The following is a 22,508-nucleotide window of genomic DNA, read 5'->3' as shown; positions in this document are numbered from 1 at the left end:
AATTTCAGGAAAAACATTTTAAACAATTTACTATATACATCCATGTTTTAGGCTTAAGAGGATGCTGTCAAATTGAAACTGTGAAATTAAGATGAATATCCACAGTAAAAGCTTTAGATACAAGGTTTTGCTTGTGAACTTTTCTGGATGCACTAGTTATTTTACATTTGTTTCATTTTGTCTTTCTCATGTTCTTGTGTAAGCAGCAAGACAAAATGCATCCTGATTACATCAGGGGAAAAAATAACCAGGCAAAATGCTACCAAATGCAGAGAGACCACAAGAGGAGAACATGTGTCTCCAATCACCACTCAGGTGAAAAACCCATTTCAGACAACATGAGTTTTGTTTTTTTTAAATAGCCTTTTACAAAAGGCAAATATTACAGGATTATTACCCTAGTACATTCCGTCTTGTCTAGTCATTCACACCTGTGAAAACTGAATGCAAAACACATGTGACTTCACAACATTTGGGAAAGTGGAGAAACATGTACAAATATCTTCAGGGTTAAACTGGATAACGATCCTGTTCATGTAAAAAAGGCCAGGTTTTCTTTTCACTTAGGCTAGTGTAAACTGCAGAAATATTTTCCAGGCAGTATGCTATGACTTTTTCTAATTTATCAGATTTTGTTTAGACACAGTTATCTTTGATAACCAATGGGCTTATACCAATACAAAGCATTACAGAAGAATGTTTCCTTTAAACTAGTGCATGGACAGTTGGGAAAAAAATCCTACTTTGGTATTCTGCAAAGAAAGGCACAGGTTTACACATACTTAGAAGCCACCACTCATAGCTGCAGGTGGCAAAGCAAGTCAAACAACGCAAACACTTCCATAAGAGTGAAACATGGTCATTTGGGAATTTATTTTTCAGCAAAACACTGTGAAGCACAGCTGGGGAATGCTGTATTTTGCAAGGGGAAAGGGCATCTCTTCTCTAATCTGTAACAGCTGATGTTTGGGTTTTTCTTCTTATAAAGAAAACCCTGTATAAATGCAGTCTCTGCCCACAACATACTCCAGCCACTGCTTCATTTTACTTTTTCTTTCTCTCCAAGGCAGATGCAGGGGGAGGAATACTAAGAAAAATGCAACGTTACTTCGAATAGACACAGCATCCTCAAGGCAGAGCACACCCTCCTCAATACTGATGTTGGTTTACAAGGGTTGGACAAGAGAGGGACATGCTCCAAGTCCCTCAGCTGCCTTCCCCAGCTCCTCTGTCACCTGTCGGCCACCTCCTCCATGCTGCACACCACACCGGCATCCTCCTCATGGGAGCAGTTGTGTGTGCCGACGTCGGCGTGGGCGCACTCCAGGAGTGTCTTCTCCTGCCCGGAGCACTGGACGTCATCCAGGAGAATGCGAAGGGAGGTCCCTTCCCCGAATTCTGCCTTCTTGCTGGCCCGCACCACGTAGGGGAAGCCCAGCTGGCGGCACACCACAGCGGCGGCGAGCGAGTTCCAGCCATCATCGCACACCGTGCCCCACTCGCCGTCGATGTAAACCTCCACCCGGCCCCAGCTCCGGCCGCGGCCCTGCTGCTCCACCAGCCGCACGGCGCCATTTCGCAGCGGCGGGGCTGTGCCAGGGGGCTTCTTCCTCCTGCGCTGCCCCCTCCTCTCTGCTCCCGGCCTGGGCTTGGGGGCCCTGCCACGGGGTGCCGGCGTGGTGGGTGTCCTGCCCCGGCCCCCCGGCAGTGGCAGGGCTTGGCCCACCCAGTCCACCGTCGGCATGCGGGGTCTTTCGGGGTCTGGCCCACCCCCCCGCGGGGCCTCGGTTGTGGCCATCAGCCGGGGACGTGGCGTTGGGGTTTTCATAATAAGCTCTGTTGGGGGAAAAGCCCAGGAAACCATGAGTCTGTGGACAATACTTAAAGGCAACTACAAGAAACCAGCACTGATTTTTTACTTATTTAACTCGCTTCTTGAAATCTGCTTACTTCGTCCTGTTGAGAAGTGACAATGCTCTTTGTGCGCCAGTATTTCCTCAGTGAAAAATTTCTGCTTTTAGTTAGCCATGAGGACAGCAGGGCTTAACGCCATCAAGTAAACCTCCACCAAGGAGGAAACTCCAAGCAGTTTACTGGCAAAACCTCATCCTGGCCATTAAAGGGTGGGCACTGGGGTTTCATGGTCAGAAAAGGAGTTCCCCACCGTACCTTCCCCCTGCTGAAAGCATTTTAGACAGGCGCTATTGCTGCTCTTCTCTTCATTACTAAGGATTGGATCATTACCAGACCGAGCACGCCGGCCTCCCCACTGGGCCAGATGCTTTATTCCGAGGAGCTGAAATCAGGAACATTCAAAATCAATTCTCTCTGGCAACTGGAATGTGCAAAAGCAACTGAGTTGCCAGGACAACACATAAAACAGGATTTGGGGTTGGGTTTTTTTTCTTCCTTGTGAAAAAAAAAAAAAAAAAGAAAAAAAAAAGAGCCTTGAACTCTGAAGAGTTGAAAATTCTTTGCTGTCACAGTTTCCAGGCGTTACTGGACTTGCTTATTCACATGCACTCTATTTTTAGCTTAAAAATAAGTTTTAGCTGGTCAGAAGGAAGCAATTCAGAATCGCTCAGAGTAAACATCAACTTAGCTGGGACAGCGTCACAGACGTTTGCAAAGACAACTTTTTGAATTATATCCTAGATTTACCCATTCTCATTCATCATTTGCTTTGTAGTACAGAGACAAGGAAAAATATGACCATCTTATTTCTGCTTAATATCTATTGTCCCCAGAAGACAAACCCTTGCCAGTGGTCCGTTTTTTCCAAATAATGGTCTTTGGAGAGGAATTGTGTTCGTGGTGTGAAAATATTTTCCTTCTTTGGAAGCTGAGATTCTGAAGACAAGAAACGGGCATGAAAGCCTTACCTGTGCACACCTCATTGCTGGAACCTGATTTGGCAAAGCGCTTAAAAATCCTGGAACTCATATAATGGTATGTAGGGACTGCATAAAAGCTAATGGCCACCTGGGAGTGCTTTTCACCTCACTGAATCAAGTTGTTATTACATATTACTCTTCATTAAGGTATTTATTAAATACACTTCCAACAAGGCATCCAGCTAAGCCGCATGCCTTGGCGATTCTGTTACATTCACACCAAGCACTAACCTAAACAGCAAAATTTTTACAGCTACACATCCTTGTCTGCATGCTTCTGAATCAAAATTTTCGCACTCGGTTTCCACCTAAAAGTGAGTTTAGTTCTTGAGACACTTAGCAGAATCCCTCCCACCATTTCTAAGTTTTAACTTATGATGAAAACTACCTTGTAAACAAACCCAAACAATTTTAGTTACATGTATAGTTTAAAAATCTGAACTTTGGACTTGCATAGAGAATAATGCATAAGCAGAAAGAGAGGCAAAACTGGTTGAACACAAACCAAGTTACTAACGTTCGGAAGCTGTGTGCACAGCTTGAAAAGTAGAACGTTTCTGAAGACGTGGTCAGTGCTCAGGCATGTCAACAGTCAATAGTCAGCCTCAGATCTTGTTCCACCTTCAAGACTCAGTCTTGCAAGGTGCTGAGTGCCCTCATTCCTCCCTGAAGTTGAAGCTGGAGGAACTGTCAATGACTCAAATGCAGTGTAATGTGATTAGTGTAATTAAAAATTAAATAAAAGTATTCTGACATTAGAGTTCCTACAGTAATACTAACTTCATGACAAAGTTGTTAGAGTACTGCCTAGGTGCTTACATGTGTAAACAAAATGCACAGGAGAAAAGAAAGGTGATGCTGCCTGATCTAATTTTGAGATCCTAATAGTGTATTTAGGTTTTTGCACTTAACATAAATAGTACTTGGCTTGCTGCAGATTCAGCTACCTCGTTGACTATTCCAGCTTTAGCAGTACAATACTCCATTCAGTATGAAGCAATCAAAAAGCCCTGGAGGGTTTGGATAAGCCAAAAGTTCACCTGAATGGCTGATCAATTCTTTTGGGAGCATTTTCTCATCCCACTTACAACTAACAATGACTCAGACCTCATCTTGCTCAGTGAGCTATTTCCGAATCCTTTAGCCATCATATACTTCAGCTCCTGAAGTGTTCCTCACTACCTGAAGGCACTGCAAAAAATCATTTATCATTGAAAAGCACCATTGAGCACAGGATCTCAGTACAGAAACAGTTACGGGGAAACCAAGTTGGCAGTAATGAAACAGGTATGATGTAGCTTGGAAGAGGGAAAACGTACAGGGGAAGAAACTACAGAGACTTCACATGGCCAGCAGAGGAGAAATACGTCATGCCTTATTTGAACCAACTCTTCAGATCCAAAACAGCTGGAAAGAATTAATTTTGAGGATACTCTGAAGAGTGAAGTTCTGGGTGGTCTCCACACACACAGAGGCACAAGCATGGAGTTTGTATCTACTGCCAGCTAACATGCACCAATAATAAACAGCAACAGTGACACTTACTCTCCTTTGGCACAAACTGGATGCGCTTGCTTTTTACTTGCACTGGTGATGGCTCAACTCGGCATTTTCCTGGTGGTGCTCTCCTGCGAAAACAGGGACACATACAGTGCACAATTAATTCCTTTCCCCTGCCATCATGAGCCTTTGCTTCCCATTGTTTTTCTATGAATGTAATGCTCACTGGGAAAAAAAAAAAAAAGAAAGAAAAAAATCTGTTTACATGATCCAAGTAATCTCTTACAGTAGAAAACATAATTATACAATTACATATCTCTGCTGATCAAAGTCCAAATATTCACAAAGCATTTGAGTCCTCTGGCTGTGTTTTCACTTGCCATTGCTGAATCCATTAAGGAAATAAAACATTGGCAGGTTCAAGCATTACAGAAAGAGATAAATCAAACAAAAATTACAAAACTAGACAGTATATGTCGAGCATCTGACATGAAGGTCATGTGTACGCAAGTTTTCAGGCTGACTTCAGAGAAGCAAAATAACACACTATTATTCATACAAAAGCCCAAACAAAAACCTAACTACTGCAAAAGTAGTACCAAAAATGTGTTAGTTTCAAACAAGAGCTCTAAGTGCCCCCTACAGAGGCTCCCTCTTTAGTACGGCACATTATTTTGTCACAAATCTGTTTGCTGTGGAGGTATATCTCACTTCTAAGAAGTTACATCCAGTTCACCATCACTTTTTTCTTCAACGGCTTTCTTGTTAATCTGCTGACTTCTTCAGAGGTTTTCAAACTGGTTAAAAAATTCATGATGTGTGCATTTGGAGGGTATAATTCCTCTGTAATTATGATTGTTTGTATTTGCATTTCTGTGGAAGACAAAGAGCTTCTCTCTCAACTACCAACATAGGGATGTTCCCTACTTCTATGAATTTTTCAGTGAGGTCTTTCTATACTGTACACATGGAAGAAACTTCTTTTTAAACTTAAACTTAAGACTTGCTTTTGACTTCTGCTTTCTTTATTTTTGCAAAGGTTGCGTAATACTAGCCTCTTAATACACAGTTTAGAGGAACTCTTCCCCTGTGTTAGATAATGGAAAATGCTCCTGACAGAGAAGAGTCAGGGGAAAACATGCGGCAGTTCTGGGGGTTGTTTAACTTTGGGGTCTGGTTCCAACATAAAACCAGACAAGTGGTTTGGTTAAAAATGATCAGATAGCTAAAGCTGTAAATTGAATCTGTTTTAAAAAAATAAAAGTTACAAAAGTCTCACTCTACATGTCTGACTGAAAGTTGTTTGGTGTTTAGCCAATAATAGCAATGCTTAAAAAACAGGAAGATGGAAAAAACAGCTCCAAGTCTTCCCATAAAACACAGCTATTCCTTGGCTTGCCCATCTCAGATACACACACGTGGGATCCAGAAGGTGGTCTTATCTCCTTGTCCAAGCCATTTTTCTCTTTGAAACACAAAAAGGAGTGTACTTTTTGACATTCATTTCTGGTTTGCCCCAGAAAGCACTGCAGGTCATGCTGGGTCAGCTTTGGCTGCAGCTGCCCGGGCACAGGGCGCTTATAGGAGATGTAACTGGCTACAAGGGATGGAGAGGAACTGGGAATAAACACCTTGAGAAAAACTGCCTCCTTTTGGGCAATAATCTAGAGAAACTTCGCCTAAGAAAGACAAGCCACCCATAAAATACCCCTTTAGCTTTCAGGAACAAATCTACCAGCCCACGTAACACCAACAGGCCCCATAACAAGTCAGTCATCACCAGGCAGCGTAGACTCCCGTGACTGCAGGAGCAAAGCAGACCTGCAACAGGTTGCTCCAGCCGTTCCTTGATCAAGCTCCACAGAAGAGCCCAACATGGGAGAAGAGCTAGTCAGTCAGCGTTACTCATCGCATCCCCACCTGGACACACTGCATCACACTGAGGCTTTACAACATCTCATACCTAGAGGTGTCCACCACTTTGTACACCACTCCATGGGGAGCCGTGGCGCTTGGTACACCAGTAGACATGAAGTAAAGTTCCCCTGGGAAAAAAAACCAGACACAGCTGTGAAAACTCTCCATGGAGCTCCTGTTGCGTACAGCACAAAGGCATTAACTCTGCATCACAGGTCAGAAAGCATCAGGAAACCTGGGACGAATGTGGAGATCTGGCTACTGGACAAAAAAAGGGAGGTTTGTATTTGGGTTTGTGGTGAGTTCGTTTGTAGTCCAGTGGCATAAAATACTACTAGTGAGTAGGATTTTTTACATATTGTCATGAAATACTATTTGGATGGATTTCCAGGGCAGGTTCAGCTGCCCAGACTTTAGCTGTCATCTCAGTTTGATTTGTGTCCTTTAACTTCTCTAACGCAAAACAATCAAACCCTAAATTCCCTTTGTTGAAACAAAATGAAACTAAATCAAGAATGTTCATGCTGTCTTCTGTTCTTTTGGATGAAGCACACCTTTGGGGTAAATTACAGGAGAACAAGTTTTTGGTTTTGCTTTCTCTAGCACACTCACAAAGTGAGATGTATCTCACACGAACGGCATTTGGTTCATTTCAGCTCTGTCAGGTCACAGGGACAGGGCTCAACCTTCGGCCAGACAATGTCCATCACCATTTATTTGACTTATTTTCTCTTAACTGTGTCTCCATCCTTCTCCTCCTCTTGTGCAGGGGAGGCTGGGATAAGCAGTCAGTCCCTCTGGCACTCTCTCTTTTGCCAGCCCAAGTGCTTCAGTGGTGCAATGAAAATGATCAGAGAGAAAAGATAAATTTGCAATATTTAAAAAAAAAAAAAAAAAGGAAGAAAAAGAGGCAACGAAGACCTGCTTAGTGAGCAAGGCAGATTTCTTTGGGCATCCTATGAGTATCACAAGGGGAGAAGGGGAAGGGGCAGAGGGGTCAGGGTGGGCAAAGGAAGGTGTGGGCAGTTGGTGGCAGCTGGTGCTGGCTCCTGAGCCTCCCTCCTCTCTGCTCTCCTGCGCTGCCATGGGCTGAGCTCCTCTGGATGTTCCCAGGGCAGAAACCAGCCACCTCTGGCCACCCATGGCTGGTTTCTTCCTCTTTCTGGTGAGCTCCATTAACCACTGGCCAGAGGTAGCTTTGGTCCAAACAGGGTTAGGAAACACCTCGTGCTGCACCTTGCGGTGCAGTGATATGTGTTTTACACCCCACCCCTCCTTCCTGGAAATTATCGGGCAGAAATATGGATGCTCAGGCCATGAAGCACACAGGCTATCAGACATGTGCCCCACAGACATAGCACAGTGCCTGAGGTGTCCCCAACACATTCAGCTGCCAGGGGGCAAGGCTGCTGGCTTTAAAATGGCTGTGCAATAAGCCAAAAATATAGGTGTCCCCACCACATAAACACACCCACTGCACCAGCCAGATTAACATTTCTCAGAGCCACAACCTCAAAAAACAAATGCTTCTGTGAAGAAAAGCCTGTTAAAATAAACTGTGTGATAAACTTGTAAAAAATGAGATTCCCAGCACACCAAGGTGCAAGAGAAGACTGTTCACTGCAGATAAAGCAATCTCACTACACTGTTATCAGCAGATTTCTTTCCATTACAATAAAGCAAATACAAGGCAAAAAACTAAGTCTGAGAACAGACTCCAGCCCAAATTTCCACTCAGCTCTATTGTACTCATGCAAAGCATGTGTGAAAAGTGCAGGGCAGAAGAAGGGCAGCAGCGTTTCACCCCCCATTTGCACAGACTCTGCCCACAGACCCAGGATGCGGGAGATGTGCTCCCCAGTGCATGAGCAAGGGCTGCAATTAACAGCTTGATACAGCACTCGGCAGCCCTCTGAATTGGCATAAAGCTGATGTAAACAAAGTTATTACTCTGATTTAAGGGCAAGATATCCTTCTTGCCACAACACTGTGAAACAGCTCTGCCTTCCATGAGCACTAACCATAAAAGAAAACAGATTTTAACTCCAAAAAGATAAAAATCCCAAGTCAAACTTTGAGCTAATACTTAATTTGGATGATTTGCATTTACATGATAAAACTTGCATTTATATGACATGCAATGGATGTTGCATTTGTGCAACACCTACACCTGAGATAATATGCAGGAAAAGTAGACGTCTAAGAACGGGGGCATTCTGGAAGTGGATGCTTGTGACCGTGAGCCAGGACCTCTCTGCAATGGGGCAGAACTCCAACTCCTGCATTGCCGAGTTGCACATAAGGCTACTTAGCAATGCTGCTAAACATGGCAGGGCTCACCCTCTCCCCATCCCCAGCCAGGGGCTGCACACTCTGCCTGCCCCGCTGCAGGGCTGGGCAATGAACCATACCCTTGTACAAACAAAGGCAGCGACCACCAGCTTTCACCCCAGGACTCTTTATTTCCTCCTTTTCAAATTCCAGCAGCTCCTTTCTAGAAAGGAAAATGTCTCCAGTCTTAAATACCAGCTATGCAAAGCTCCCCAGAGACCGCATCCTTCAGTCCTATGCAAGGCAAAATCCCAGCTGGCACTAATAAAATATGGATTTAAGCTGCCTTTTGCTGATGCCTCACTTGAGACATAACATAGGGCTTGCATTCTGCTTCACCTCGAGAGGTACAAGTATTCCAGGCCAGGGTGAGCAGGTTCATAATTGCTGTTCATTATATCTGCTTCCCTGTGTCCATTAATAACACCCACAGCCTTCTCGACCAGCCAGGAGCACAGACTTGCTCTTACTTGGGTATCAGCTTCTCAGCCTCTTAGGGCCTGCATTCCCCACGGCATGGCATTGTGAAGAACGAGGTTTCTTGTCTAATCTGTGCTTTATCATATTTGCCCTGCACTGATCTCCATCTGTCTGGCCGTAGGTGTGTGGGCAGCAGCACACGCAGCACAACCAGACCCAGTCCTGAGGGAGCTGCCCCTCCAATTCTCCCTGCAAGCACTGCGTGGCACGCTGGCCTCAAAATTAGGATTGTAACTTTTGTTTGATATTTGAGAGATGCTGGGAATCTCGCCCACTGGCATTTTAAAGACTGACAGACTCGTGCTCTGCCTCCCCACTGTTACCTTGTAGTTTAGTCTGCTATAGCTTTGTAACTGTATTTCTTATATATTCTGTTTTAGCTTTGCAACTATATTGTTTATTTCAGTGTAATCACTATGGAGAGATGGCTAGCCGACCCTGGTTGTGTACGAGTCATCTAAAACTTATGATCACTGAGGAGACTGAGTAACTAATGAAACAAACTTGGACTTTCCTTGGGCTGTCCATATAAGGGAACTAAATTAAGGTTCAGCAATCAGTCAGCTGTAACTATAGGGTCGACTATTGTTTGAGACCCCTTAGAAGACTCAGAGATACCTGTAAGGAACAAGTGTGACGCTCAGTTAACCACGCCTGTTGAATGAATATGTATGATCTTTCTGGGAAATGTAATGCATAACCATGTGTGGACTATATAATTTTGTTTGAACAAAACATAGGCATGCATGTGAGGTAGAGTGATCCCCCATATATCCAGTGCTGCAAAAAAGAATGCCTGCTTCTTAATGCTACCTTGGTGTTAAGGAGTTTTCTTATTCCCAGTTTTGGTCATACTACCACCCACTGCCTCACAGGAGCCCTCTCTGATCCCTTCTCTGGTGCTTTACTCCAAAGAGAAACCACAAGCATGCCACTCAGTGAGACACAAAGTTAAAAGATTACCTGCTTCATCTTCAGCAAAGGAGATGATGTATTGGTAATAGTTATTGATAAGCCCAGGGAACATGCACGTTTGTCCCGTCCCCATGCAGATTTCACTGTACTGCCACGCTCCGGTAGCACGATCCTCCTTCAAAGACATCAGGCGCCTGCAAGACAAAAGAACACTTCCACAACCTAACCAGGAAGATGATTTATGAACATTAATGAAGACACCTGAAGGGCTGTTTAATGCTTCCTACACGCATTAGCTGCAATAGGAACTGCAGGTCCTCTGCATAATGAAGAATCGTTAATATTAAAACTAATACATTATACGCCCCTGCAACACCTTGTCTTACAAGGGCCACACAAACACATGAAAAAACAATAGGTGAGGGTTTAAGGGATATCAAACTATTTGGGGTGTGTGTGTCCCTGCCAGAGATGTGGAGTGCCTGGCTTCACTGCAGCTCTGTGGCCTCTCTCCTGCACCCAGGACTAGTGCATCAGGTGGGGCAGGTGGTGCAGGGGCTGCATGCAAGAGGCCTGGGGATGCAGATACAGCAAAGGCAGAGGAGGTGGGGGAAAAACAAGGCAGTCTCATGACTGCCTCATCACAGGTTTGCAGCAGACTCACTGCTTTTTTTAAAAAAAATAGGGTTTTTTTTCTCTTCCAGTATATTCAGTGTCTGGAAACATTGCATCAGAAATTTTGGGGGTTTTTTAGGATGCACTCAAATGCTTTTTTATACCACTTCCAGGACTTTAAATGAACATCATATCATTGCCCCTTTATTTACACTGGCATGATGTGAATCAGCAACATCGAGGGCCACTGGAAAGCAAAGATCACATTCCTGCACAGCACCATGGAATAAAGGTTATATAAAACAGGCCACGTGAGCCCTCTGTAATGAGCAGTCAGGCTTTGCGCAATGCTTGCAACCAGCAAGTAGCAGCATGTCCTCAGTTGTTAGACTGCAAGAGCACTTGCAGGCAGGTGTAGGTAGTATCGCTGGAGGACTTTGGCTGAGGATACAGTTAGTGACTACCTGAAGTATTTACTTACCCACTCATAAAATCACCAAATATGTACAGGCCATTCAAGTTCGGAGACTCGCAACCCCGATAGACGTACCCTCCCGTAACAGATTTCCCCATTTTGTGCGGATATGCGTAAATTGGAAGCACATCATCTGTAGGGGACAAAAGATCTGTGACTTGCCCAGTTTTACACATGATGCAGAACAGCTGTTAATCTAGATAGTTCTGAGACTAGCATGATACAATCAGGTTCACTTGAGCATCTTCTAATTAAATGAAGTGCTAATGAAGTCATACTTAGTTTGATTTTCACCTTTTCAGAACCACATTTGATAGCCCTGCCTAGCTGGCTGTGCGAACCAAGGACAAACTAGCTCAGCAAGGCTGGTCAGTGTTTCACTGGCAATATAAACTCAATCCCTGATAAGCCTGAATGCTCTCTATCACCCAGACACCTCACCATTCTCCTGAGCCCTTCTCCTCCTGCTACAGCACAGCTCTGTGAGTGCTACTGCTGGCCTGTTTCTACACAGCCTGGCTGGTTTTGGTATGAATTTGCAGGTTACTCTTAGAGTCACTGCACCCACGCAGGAGATGTTTGCCCAATGCAGCTTTGTTTCAGTGGTGAAAGGAAAAAGAGAGACAGGTGACTCCAGTCTGCAGGCACTGATGAAAAGATATGTCAGATGTCAGCACAGATAGCTTCTGTTTCTCTGAGACAGGGGAATTTAACCTGAAAGGGCCATCAAATATTTATGGCATGGCACAGTCAGGATGTAGTACTGGCATACTCCCTGTAGAATATAAGTTAAAACACAAGACAGAGGAAGGTGCCTTGATTTTGAGGGTCTCCATTAGATGCTTCCTCCCCTTTCTTTTGAAACTCCTGGGTCACAGGTATCTGTCGTGGTACTCACCCTTCCTCATCTTCTCAGCCTTTCTCCCTGCCCGTGCAGCAGATGCCTCAAGTAGCAAACGCAGCAGCTCTGCCAGTGAGGAACTTGCACCAGGGGCATTTAATCTAAAGTAGCTGTTTTCTACACTTCGGCTGCATTTATTATCATTTTAGAGGGGCTGTGACATTTCACTTTTCTAACAGAAGGGTCTCTAAACGCATCAGAAATTGTTCTGAATCCTTGGCAGACCTTAGGAAAGTGCCTGCCATGAATGTTCACACAGGTGCTGTCACAGGAGAGCACTAAACGGGTTCTCTGACAAATACTGCAGCAACAGGAGTGCAAAAAATCTGCCCCCTGCTCTCAATTTTTTTATAAAAAACACTTCATCACTACCACTGTACTTGTAGCTAAGTTAGTAAAAGGAAGTAAGTTAAACAACACATCGTGTGTAGAAGAGAAAAACATCAGAATGTCAGCTAGTGCAAATCAGTGCCAGCACACTGCACTCCTGGATCTCTGGGAAGATGCTCCAGCCCAAGGTGCAGTCTACATCAGACCTTGCAACACAATACATTCTGTCTTCTCATGTGCACTGGAATTTAGGCAGACAGCAAATACCCTGAATCCAGGTTTGAAAAGTTTTTTTTAAAAAAAAAAGTTTTCCCTTGCTGGCATAGCTGAAAGAAACAAAAATATACAATACATTCAGTTACCTGCAAAGCAGGCAGCGTGCGTGCTGGTTGACCAGCTTACACAGTATGTTTCTTTCTGTTTTTTAAAAAAGGACAGTACTTGTGAGTTATGGAGAAAAATACAATTGCTCCAATTTTTTCTCACTTTGGCAGGAAAGCTTATTTTATGAGGAAAAGATGAAATCGTCCCCCTAAACCACAGAATCACCAAGCAATCTGACCAACTATGCAGATCACCTAGAAAAACAACAGCTAGCATCGTTTTGTTTTCCTCCTAACTCAAAAATGCTAACATTTGGACTTCCAGTATTTGTCCCCAAGTCAGTTCCCTTCTAGACTGAGATAGTTTAGATTTACATCTCAAAATCATGTTTTCCACCAGGCAGCCATATTTTGAAGGCAGGAATAAAAAATGATGGTGCAGAAAACTGCACAGTGGGAGGCACAGGTAATTCAAAGAGCACATCTATTTACCCATTGAAGAATTGGTGCAAAGGTTTTTATCATAACAGCTGAACCCTTCCCTTGCCCTCCAGCCGTAATTTTTCCCTTTCTCAACGATGTCAATTTCTTCGTATTTATTCTGACCCACGTCTCCGCAGAACAGCCGCCCTTTCCCTTCCTTGGTGTGAGGTTCACCCCTATCAAAGGAGCAGCGCCACATATTTCGCACGCCGTATGCGTAGACCTCAGGGCGAGCCTTTGGGTCATTAACAAAAGGGTTGTCGGGAGGGATTTGGTACAGAGGCCCACGATCATTGTTGTTCACATCGATTCGCAGGACTTTGCCCAGGAGGGTTGATCTGTATTGGGAGAAGAAAGGAAAGAATAAAATATTGAAGAAATAAAACTAGACCTTGGTTAAACATCAAAGATACAGTTTTTACAAAGTCTGGAGTTTCATTCTTTCTGGTTTGGAAATGACAAGTGTTTCAGTATCTCTGAAAAAAACAACCATCTCAAGACAATTTAATTTGCTTTGAGCCACCAAACAGCGATCGGGTGGCACTGACTTCCCACAACCCACTACCCATGGACACACGCTGGTGGCTTGGAGCTGCCATAGGGATAGGTCCACTCTTACTTGTTCTGGGCATTTCCAAAGGTCCCAAAAGGATCCCCAGCCATGCCTCCATCTCCAGTAAATATATAGAGATACCCATCATCTCCAAAGAGCAGCTCTCCTCCATTATGGTTGGAAGCAGGTTCTTCTATTTCCAATATAATCCTAAGCAAAACCAAGGAAGAGGCATTACCTACTGCACAAGCCCTAAGAAAAGGGCAGAGCAACGTCACTCCAATGTTGCCCTTGAGACACGGAAATGGCTACAGATTGGTTTTGATGCAAATTCCTCCACACCCACTTTACTGAATTTTGCTTGAGCATAGCTGATTTTCTAACCTTAAATAATTCCAACTTATTTTCCAGATTACAGAAACACCAAATTGTGTAATAAGGAAAATCTGGGAAATCACATTACAGAATATACTTCTAATTAATTATACTCTTCCTCTGAGTCTTCCTTCCTCCTTGCTAAACTTCTTATTTCTTCTTTTTATTTTTTTTAAGAGAAGGCATCTCAGCTTAAATCCAATTATAAACTGTGAGCGGAAGGACTCCAGTCCATCCCCGTATCTGTACAGCATTTGGCACAATCCTGACAGGTGCTTTCAAGGCAAACCTAAAATTTTTCGAACTTTAAGGAATAGTTAAATTCGTGAAGAGAGAAGAACCCTTAAATGATAATTACATACACAGAACTTTATGAATTTAAAGCAGCCCCACCAACAAATTACCATTTTGACAAAGGTTACTCGAAGCAGTAACAACAACCTTTACCTTAATTTTAAAACAAAACTCTCTTTTGGTTTTATCTGTTTATTTTACACACCTGGCATACCTTTCATAGACAGAAAAGGGTGAAGTATGACTTGAGAGAAAGGTTAAGACACAAATACATGCAGTGGAGGTTCCCAGGTATAATAATTGAAGTTTATTTTACTCCAGCTTCTAAAAAAGTCCAGATTTCATGCTGAGAGTGTCTCTTAATAGCTGCAAACCAAACTAGAATAATCACATATACCACCCCGTTTTTAGCTACTTTTTCCCCCCTTCTGAAAGTACTGATAGTTACAATCATGATCAGATTGTAAATTGGGGAAAGGAACCTAACTATGTAATTATTGCCACCTGCTGTTAAACATCGTCACCTCTGAGATAAGGTAACCGTGCAGAAGCACAGAGACTGGAGCTGGCAGAAGAAGCAAGGGAGAGTCCTGTACATACCCAAAGACGAATCCTTCTCAACCTCCCAAAGAAGAGAGAAGAAAACAAAATACATTGAGCAAATATCTGTGGACAAACAGGCATATGCCTTCTCTTGGGCAGGATCTCAGGATGAAGTCACTGGGACCTGTGCCTACACAAGCACAGCAGGATCAAAATTTTGTTTTCTTAAGCCTTTGCTGTACTAAACATCAGCTAAATCAGCACATAAAATGTTACAAATGTAGGGCCTGATAATTTTTAAGCAAGACAGCTCATGGGCCCTGACATTTGCAGGTTTAAGCTCCTGATTTGCTTCCCTGAGGACCACGTTTCGATTCCCTTTACCTGTTATCTATAGCACTGCTTACACTGAATTGCTGTAATTGCTTTATAAATCAGTATACCCTTTCTATCATTAGGCTATGTGCATTTTTGAGCCAGAATCACCCAGTGTTGAGTATTTAGAAAGCCCCTAATATAATCTATGTAGCAAAGCAAAAATCTTAACATTAATAATATTTAAGGGTCTCTTAAAACAGTGGTTCTATTACTTGGTTCTGCAACAGGTTATAGAACTATAGACTGACTCCACAAACAGACCTCTCATTATCCATGCATTTTAATGTGGATCAACTGCAGGACCAGACTCAAATGAAATTTACAATCAAAAGGCACTCAGTAGCAGCACTGTGGCATACATTTTATTTAATTTCATATTAAAGTTTTAATATCACTGGGCTGAGCTATCATTCAGGTAAGAAATGTGGGGGCAAATCCATCTTTGGTCTGGTATCACTGAGTTTGTTTATATGGGCATTGGAAACCTTTGGCTTTGGAATGAATTTCACTCATGCTTTGCAGATATCTATTTTCAAGGTAATCATTAAAATAACAACAACAAAAAACCCCACAACAAACAAACCCGAACTTCTAAATATTAACTGTAAATAATACTTAATCAATGTTCAGTTAAATCTTCTGACATACCAGATCTGAGAAATGTAAATGCTTTATCCCTGAGCACTTGCAGTTCATGCAAAGAGGACACACGTATTCTCTATCTCAATACACTAGACATGGACTTGGACTAACGCTAATACACTGGAACGCGAGAACAATGTTAAGCTAAATAAGTTTCATGCATTAGTAGCCTTTAAAAATGCACAAGCTGCCCTCTGAGATCTCAAATACATTTGCCAAGAAAAACATGCATACAATACCTTTCAGAACCATGGTCCAAAGCATTCATGTCAGCAGGAGAAATTCTGAACTCACTGATTCGGATTCTTTCTTCATAATGAACTTGAACTGAATAGTAGACATACACTTTACCGTTAAATTTGAATTTAGGGTGGAAGACAATACCTAGAAAACCTCTCTCATCTCCTTCCCAAGGTGAGGTAAGTACAGCTTTGCTGATGTTCAGAAATGGCTTTTCGAGCCTGGACAGATCGGGGAGGTAGGTCCACACCAGACCAACCTGCTCCGCAATGAAGAACCTGTGGGTGCCATCGTTGGCATGTACCATCGCAACGGGATTGCGCAGCCCATTTGCGACCTCCACGAGGCAGAGCTGGAGACAGCCCTCCGCATCGGCGGTCACTAGCCCCAGGTTTTGGTTAAGGTTCGGGTTAGCCAGCAGGTGTGGAAAGCAGTAGTCTGTGTCCTCCAAGGACAGGTAGCGGCAGAATTTTGCCATGTTGTTCTCCAGTGCAATTAATTTTCGGTCTGCAGAGAGATGGCGAAAAATGGAGCGGCATTTCTGCCACACTTGCAGGCAATAGTCCTGGCAAAGTCCTGGTATCGTCCGCACGGGGGTGGAGGGATCCTCAGCATCATACAAGTGAGCTGCATATGGAGAGCACTCCTAGAGGGAGAGAGAAAAAGCCTCTTGGACCAGATCTGAAACAGCTGAGCAGCAATACTAACTGGAAAAAGTTCACCTTAATTACAATGCATGTTTTGGTTTATTCTGAAGATATATTAACAGAGGAAAAGATCTTAGAAAGGGGGTTTATTTCAGCATTCATGGAAATGACCTTCAGTGTTCCTGGTGAAAGCTGGCTTCTTCATGTTACTCATTTATTCCAACCATAGCACTAATTCAAGAGAACCAGCAACAACATATATCTTGCTACATCACCTTAGTAGACTGTACTGGGGAAAAAAGAGATTTTTCTGTCTTGGATGTTCTGACTTCATCTAGGATATAACGAGCAGATTCATCATAGCACAGAAGCAAAAATAAAGAGTTAGCTGAGAAGATTCCATGTGAAGAAGGGAATGGGAAAGGTCAGACTTTCACACCTCATCATCTGATAATCCAGAGGGACACCTCAAACATAAATGTAATCTACAGGCTGGAAGGAGTGGGATGAGAAAGTGTAGGAGGAGAGGAGGACACCCATCCTTTGTACCAGGCAGTGCACCCAGCCCGAGGATGCTATCATTGCATACTTTGTCCTTGCTCGGGTCCAGCCATCTTTGCTGGTGGATCTTTACCTACAGACAGTTTCTATACCTGACTAGAAGTGGTGAAATGTATCTCATGATCATGAAACTGGTCACCAAGTTCTGTGGGGGATACTCAGGCTACAAGATTTCAGACAGCGAGCACCAAATGGCCACAATCCAGGCAAAATCCACTGGCAGCAGCTGCAGCTCAACCTTCATGTATGAAAGGTGCAGCCTTGGAAATCTACCTAAGTACTGAATGAAGTTCACATAGTTCATCATATTCTCCACTATGAGAACTCCTACAGGGGCATTTTGCTTCTGTAAAAAGCTGCAATCCAGTAAAACCATCTGTAAATTACAAACTGACCAAAGTGACTCAGTTCTGCTTTGCAAGGGCTTTTCCTTATAATAAACACACAATATTTTCCAGTTGTAATGCATCTTCCTGACACACATCTCAGAAGTGCTCTTCAAATAACGTAACAGGACTCTGTGGAGCTCACAGCGTAGATAAATAACTGAGGCAAGAAAGGTCAGAAGAGAAACTATGCTTCTTGAATAAATTCTACATTTTTTAATTCCTAGCTGACTTTTCTTCTGAGCAAAACCAGCTTAATTAAAAAAAAACCCAAAAAAAAGGAGCTGCTTCTAAACCTATAGGGAACTACTTCTTAATGCAGATTACAGCACTATTCAATAGCTGAAAAGATACAACATCCGAGATACTGAAGTATTTAAATTAGCTGATAAGTACACACAATATTTAATTTTTATTTTATTTTCCATTACATACCATAATAAACTGAGAGGCCATATAACAGATCATTAGTGCACAATAAGCTTTCCTCCTGGAATGTCAAGCCATTCATTGCAAAATGAAGGTTATTATGCCTTCAAATGAGCAGCAATTAATGTGGTAAAAAGGAGATTGTGCGTGACACAAAACACTGAAATTACACAGGCAGATTGGGTAAAGGCACGGGCTCAGTTACATGAGGTGTGCCAGGGACAGAAAGAGCTGGAGCATTTGCAGATGCAGTTGTTATGACTGAAAATTTGGCCTTAGAAAACAAATTGCAACAAGACAGAAAGGGAATTTGAAGGCAGAGCTGGATGGGAGCTCAGTCTGTTGCTGCCTACAGAGGTTTCACACTCAAGAGAGCAAAAGCCCCCTGCTTGAGTACCAGGGTGTTCCTGGTTCTCTGAAAGCCCCTTTCAAAGCAAGCAGTGATCTTATGCATTACAATGTCCTGGCTTGAGCATCGGAATGAAAAATAGCACAGAGGTACGGGCTCCTCTGTCCCTTTGCCACTGAGGGCTGTTCACCCCAGCCTCAGGTGTGTTTGAATAGCAGTTGTGGATGACTTCTTCACTCCTTTCCACGTTCCTGGTGGCATATGGCTACTTGCAGTGGCATTACACTGGCAGTGATGCTCAGAGATCTATCACTAACCACAGTACCCAAGCATGTGTCTAGAGTATTTTCCAGACACATGTGGAATATTTTCCAGCTTCTGTTCCACAACAGGTGGAGCCTGATGCCCAGTCCTGGATTTCTCTACTTCTGAGGCAAATGTTGTGATCCTTCACCTCTTCTTGTCACGTTCACCAACTCAAAACACAAAGAAACTTGACATTCAGTCACAGCCCAGCATCTCCAACAGATCTACATTCTCATTTCCAAATAACATGGTCTGTTCATTCATTTTAAATCATGATGTTGTGCAAAGACCAAGGCAACTAATGGGTGGGTGATCAGCAACCAGTCGGGCTGGAACAAACTCGCACTATGAAAATAATTCATCAGAAAATAAAACAAGCAACATTAAGACAAGTTAGCCAAATCCTTCCTATCTGTTCCAGGAATTCAGAGGCAGCTACTTATGTGAGTAATTCCACCAGTCTGAATCTGGATGAACACCCACAGCAAATAATGTATTATTTACTGCTGCCATCAGCCTGGAGGAAGCCATGGGACTCCTCAGGAAAGCATCTAACTTCCACGTAATCCCTGACATTCCCTGCCTATCTCCATCTGGCAACTCCAGCCTTTAAGCAAGCTGTTCCCTGAGAAGCAGAACAAGGCATCTGCTTTCCTGCAGTTTGGCATCCTGTATCCCACTGCACAGTAATCCACATCTACACATGTTCCCTGAGACCTGCTGACCCATCAAATTACCCCTGGGTGTTGAGGCCGTGGGGCAGGCAGGGGGGTGTCCCACCCCAGCCCTCCTCTCCCCTGTGGCCAAAGGCATCCTCTCAGAGTAATTCTGGGTGGGGGGCAACCCTATTTTGGGGCTGGGCGATCATGGGTAGCACTGAGGGAAGGATGTTTCTGCTCTTCTACAATGAACAGAAACAGCGCCACGTAGCAAATCACAATTTAAGAGAAGGCAGGAATCCTCACCACAAGCCAAGACACCTGTCAAAATAATTTGTTCACATTTGAGAGAAATCATGAATTGTGAGCAGAAAGAGACAGAAGTGTGCTGTATAAGTCACAGAAACCCACTTACTAATTCAGGTATAGGATATAAATCATATATGTAACGAATGAATGGAAACAGAGTGTTCTGGAATTGTTGCAATGCCTGAACTTCCATTTCATGCTTGCGTGGCCAGAGGTGGTGGTTTGTAGCCACTTCTGGGCTGGTGATGCACTGAGCTCATCAGAACATTTCAGTGAATCATTTTTCCCACATTGAAATATTTCACTGCTTCCAAACAAGTTTTCAGCAGTCAGGTTTCTGATGTACACAGGAGACTTACTTATCCCTTCCAGAGACAGAGGGAGCGCTTAACTGCTAACTGGTTTCCTATCTGCAAATGGACTTTTGAACACCACTTGCTTGAGGAATTTATTAAAAGGGGTGTTTTTTTGCTTCCAGTAAAATGTGAGATTAAATAAAGTCAAATCTCTAGAAGCTGATGTGGAAAAAGGTTGTCTTTCTCTTCACACTTTCAGGAACACAAGAGGTACCCCACAAAAATGCTAAGAGCAGGATTTCTGAAAAGCTACTTTGATCCCATCTGAGCACAGCAGATGAGACTCCAATGTCTGAATTGATTTAAGATTTACACTTGCACAGGACAGAGCTGCCACTGCTGTCTCAGAGGCATTTTCATACATACGAGGCCACTGCTGATGACAGGGTCCAATGCTTTGCTTTGTGCAGGCTGGGATCATCCTGTTATCATATCTGGCCACCGAACATCAACCCTCATTGGAAATTTCCCCTGTGCAGGATGGCAACCATGGAGGTTTCTAGGCCACATCCTCAGGCATTACTCTGCACCCATCATCAGGATTGGTAGCACCTGGCACACACTTAAAGCATCTCAGGATGCTGTAACCCAGTACAAGAAACCACCTGATCCCACGAGCTGGGCATGACAAGGAGCATGTTTTGTGCAGGCAGGTCCCCTCTTGGATGTCTTCACCAGGTCGTGATCTAACCCTGGGAAGGGTGAGGGGAGTCTGCACGTTGTAACTGCCCACAGAACCACCTCAGAGCACTGCTGCTCATAAATTACAGCTGAGCTACATCCCTATTCCTCTTTCAGACAGCTGCCAAAGGACCAAAAGTCCACTGGGGCACCTGATGATAGACAGTCGCTGCTGACAGTGCCTGGGAGCGCGTGCCTAGGCTGCTGCACTAATCCCTAACATACACATACGTGGGCCAACGTGCTCGTGCCGGGCCCAGGCGCCGATGCCATGGCTGATGCACCCGTGGGGTGGTCCATGCACCCACGCTCCTGGGCCGGGGAAGTAACGCCATGGCTCACACAACCCCCGGGCTGTCCAAAGCCCCTGTGCCTGTGCTGATGAAGCCCAGCGTGGGGGGATGCAGCCATTCCTGGGCCGATAAGCATGTCACAGATCATGCATCCCCACGAGGTCCAAAGCACCCGTGCCCGGACCGGTGCATGCCCCACAGCCCAGCGCACCACGCCTGGGCTGAAGCATCCCTACCCGGGCTCGCTGCAGCCACACCCGGGCTGAAGCACCGTGACGGGGCTGCAGCGCCCACACCTGCACCGCAGCCCCCCGAAGCCCCCCCGAAGCCGAAGCCCCGCGCAGGGACCGGAGCCCCCGGTGCGGCCGAAGCCCCCAGCGCGGCGGGCGCCCCCGCGGGACGGCAGCTCCCGGGCCCGGTGCCGCCTCACCTGGCAAAGCAGCTCCTGCAGGTGCCCGGCGCAGGCGGCGTAGCTGGGCCCGTCGAGGCGGGCGCTGAGGCGGTAGAAGCGCTGCAGCAGGGCGCGGTCGCGGCGCGGGTCGCAGCAGCCGAAGTCGGCGTAGCGGCGGCAGAAGGCGAGGCCCCGCGGCGGCCGGAACGGCGGCTTGAAGTCCAGGCACTGCGGGTGCGGCCGCGCCGGCCCCGGGAGCGCCGCCGCCAGCAGCAGCGCCAGCGCCGGCCCGCGCAGCGCCCGCATGGCCGCGCACCCGGGGGAGCCCGCGGAGGCTCGGCCGGCCCCGCTCCCCCCGCCGCACCGGGGCGCCGAGAGCGGCCGCCCCGCCCCGAGGGCGCCCCGCCGCCGCCGCCGGGGCCGCCGCTGCCCGCCCTGCCCAGCGCCCGCAGTTCGGTGCTGCCGTCGGGAAGGCGCCGGCAGGCTGGTCCCGGCCCACGGCGGCCCGGCGGGGACCTGGCTGCGCCCTCGGCTGGAGCCTGCGGCGCTGGGATGTGCCGTACGGGAAGCGGGTGCCTTCGAGTGGCCCCGCTGGCTAGTTGGCTGCTGGGCTCGGTTCTGTCACGGGATCTGTTGTATGACCGAAAGGTGACGGACAAAGCACTCCGAGTTCATGCGCTTGATGGACACACTTAAAGCCAAGAAGACTCGGTGTCAGTACGGCTGGTGCTTCGATGCCTTTTGGCATCCTTTGGCCATCTCATCCTGGGATGAGGCTGGGATGAGGGATCACATCCTGGCCTCTGAGGCTGGAAAGGAGAAGCCTGCCGCAGTCTTTAGGCTGTGTGGCCCTAGATAGCCCAAGCGACAAATTCCCCTTTATGAAGAGGCTCCCCCCATTCAGAACGGTGATCCCTCCGTGCTGCCCAGGCACTCCCTACCCAAACAAAAT

The 22,508-nt window shown here is 45.3% G+C and overlaps 1 protein-coding gene across 1 annotated transcript; it reads right to left on the bottom strand.

Annotated features, from left to right (window-relative positions):
• Positions 1 to 854: 854 nt before the first annotated feature.
• Positions 855 to 21,970, bottom strand: HHIPL1 (HHIP like 1). Its single transcript, XM_055793791.1, has 9 exons — positions 21,596 to 21,970; positions 16,189 to 16,835; positions 13,784 to 13,927; positions 13,174 to 13,502; positions 11,134 to 11,260; positions 10,086 to 10,231; positions 6,358 to 6,439; positions 4,440 to 4,522; positions 855 to 1,836 (listed from the first exon to the last, which is right to left on the bottom strand). The coding sequence occupies exons 1-9, from the start codon at positions 21,860 to 21,862 to the stop codon at positions 1,232 to 1,234; spliced, it is 2,430 nt and encodes an 809-aa protein (XP_055649766.1). The 5' UTR covers positions 21,863 to 21,970; the 3' UTR covers positions 855 to 1,231.
• Between the last annotated feature and the right edge of the window lie 538 nt (positions 21,971 to 22,508).

The sequence above is a fragment of the Falco peregrinus genome, chromosome 1 (genome assembly GCF_023634155.1).
Source record: "Falco peregrinus isolate bFalPer1 chromosome 1, bFalPer1.pri, whole genome shotgun sequence".
Classification (NCBI taxonomy): Eukaryota; Metazoa; Chordata; class Aves; order Falconiformes; family Falconidae; genus Falco; species Falco peregrinus.
Note: the sequence above shows the minus strand (reverse complement) of the source record. Positions and strands in the feature narration are given on the sequence as shown.

What these genes read in the sequence shown, in the direction of transcription:
- HHIPL1 (XM_055793791.1), bottom strand. Translation starts at nt 21,862, where the DNA reads ATGCGGGCGCTGCGCGGGCCGGCGCTGGCGCTGCTGCTGGCGGCGGCG. An exon ending in TTTGGTGATTTTATGAGTGG is followed by an intron (nt 10,232 to 11,133) that starts GTAAGTAAATAC and finishes TTTGTCTTGCAG; the next exon opens with GCGCCTGATGTCTTTGAAGG. An exon ending in CTTTGCTGAAGATGAAGCAG is followed by an intron (nt 6,440 to 10,085) that starts GTAATCTTTTAA and finishes TTTTTTTCCCAG; the next exon opens with GGGAACTTTACTTCATGTCT.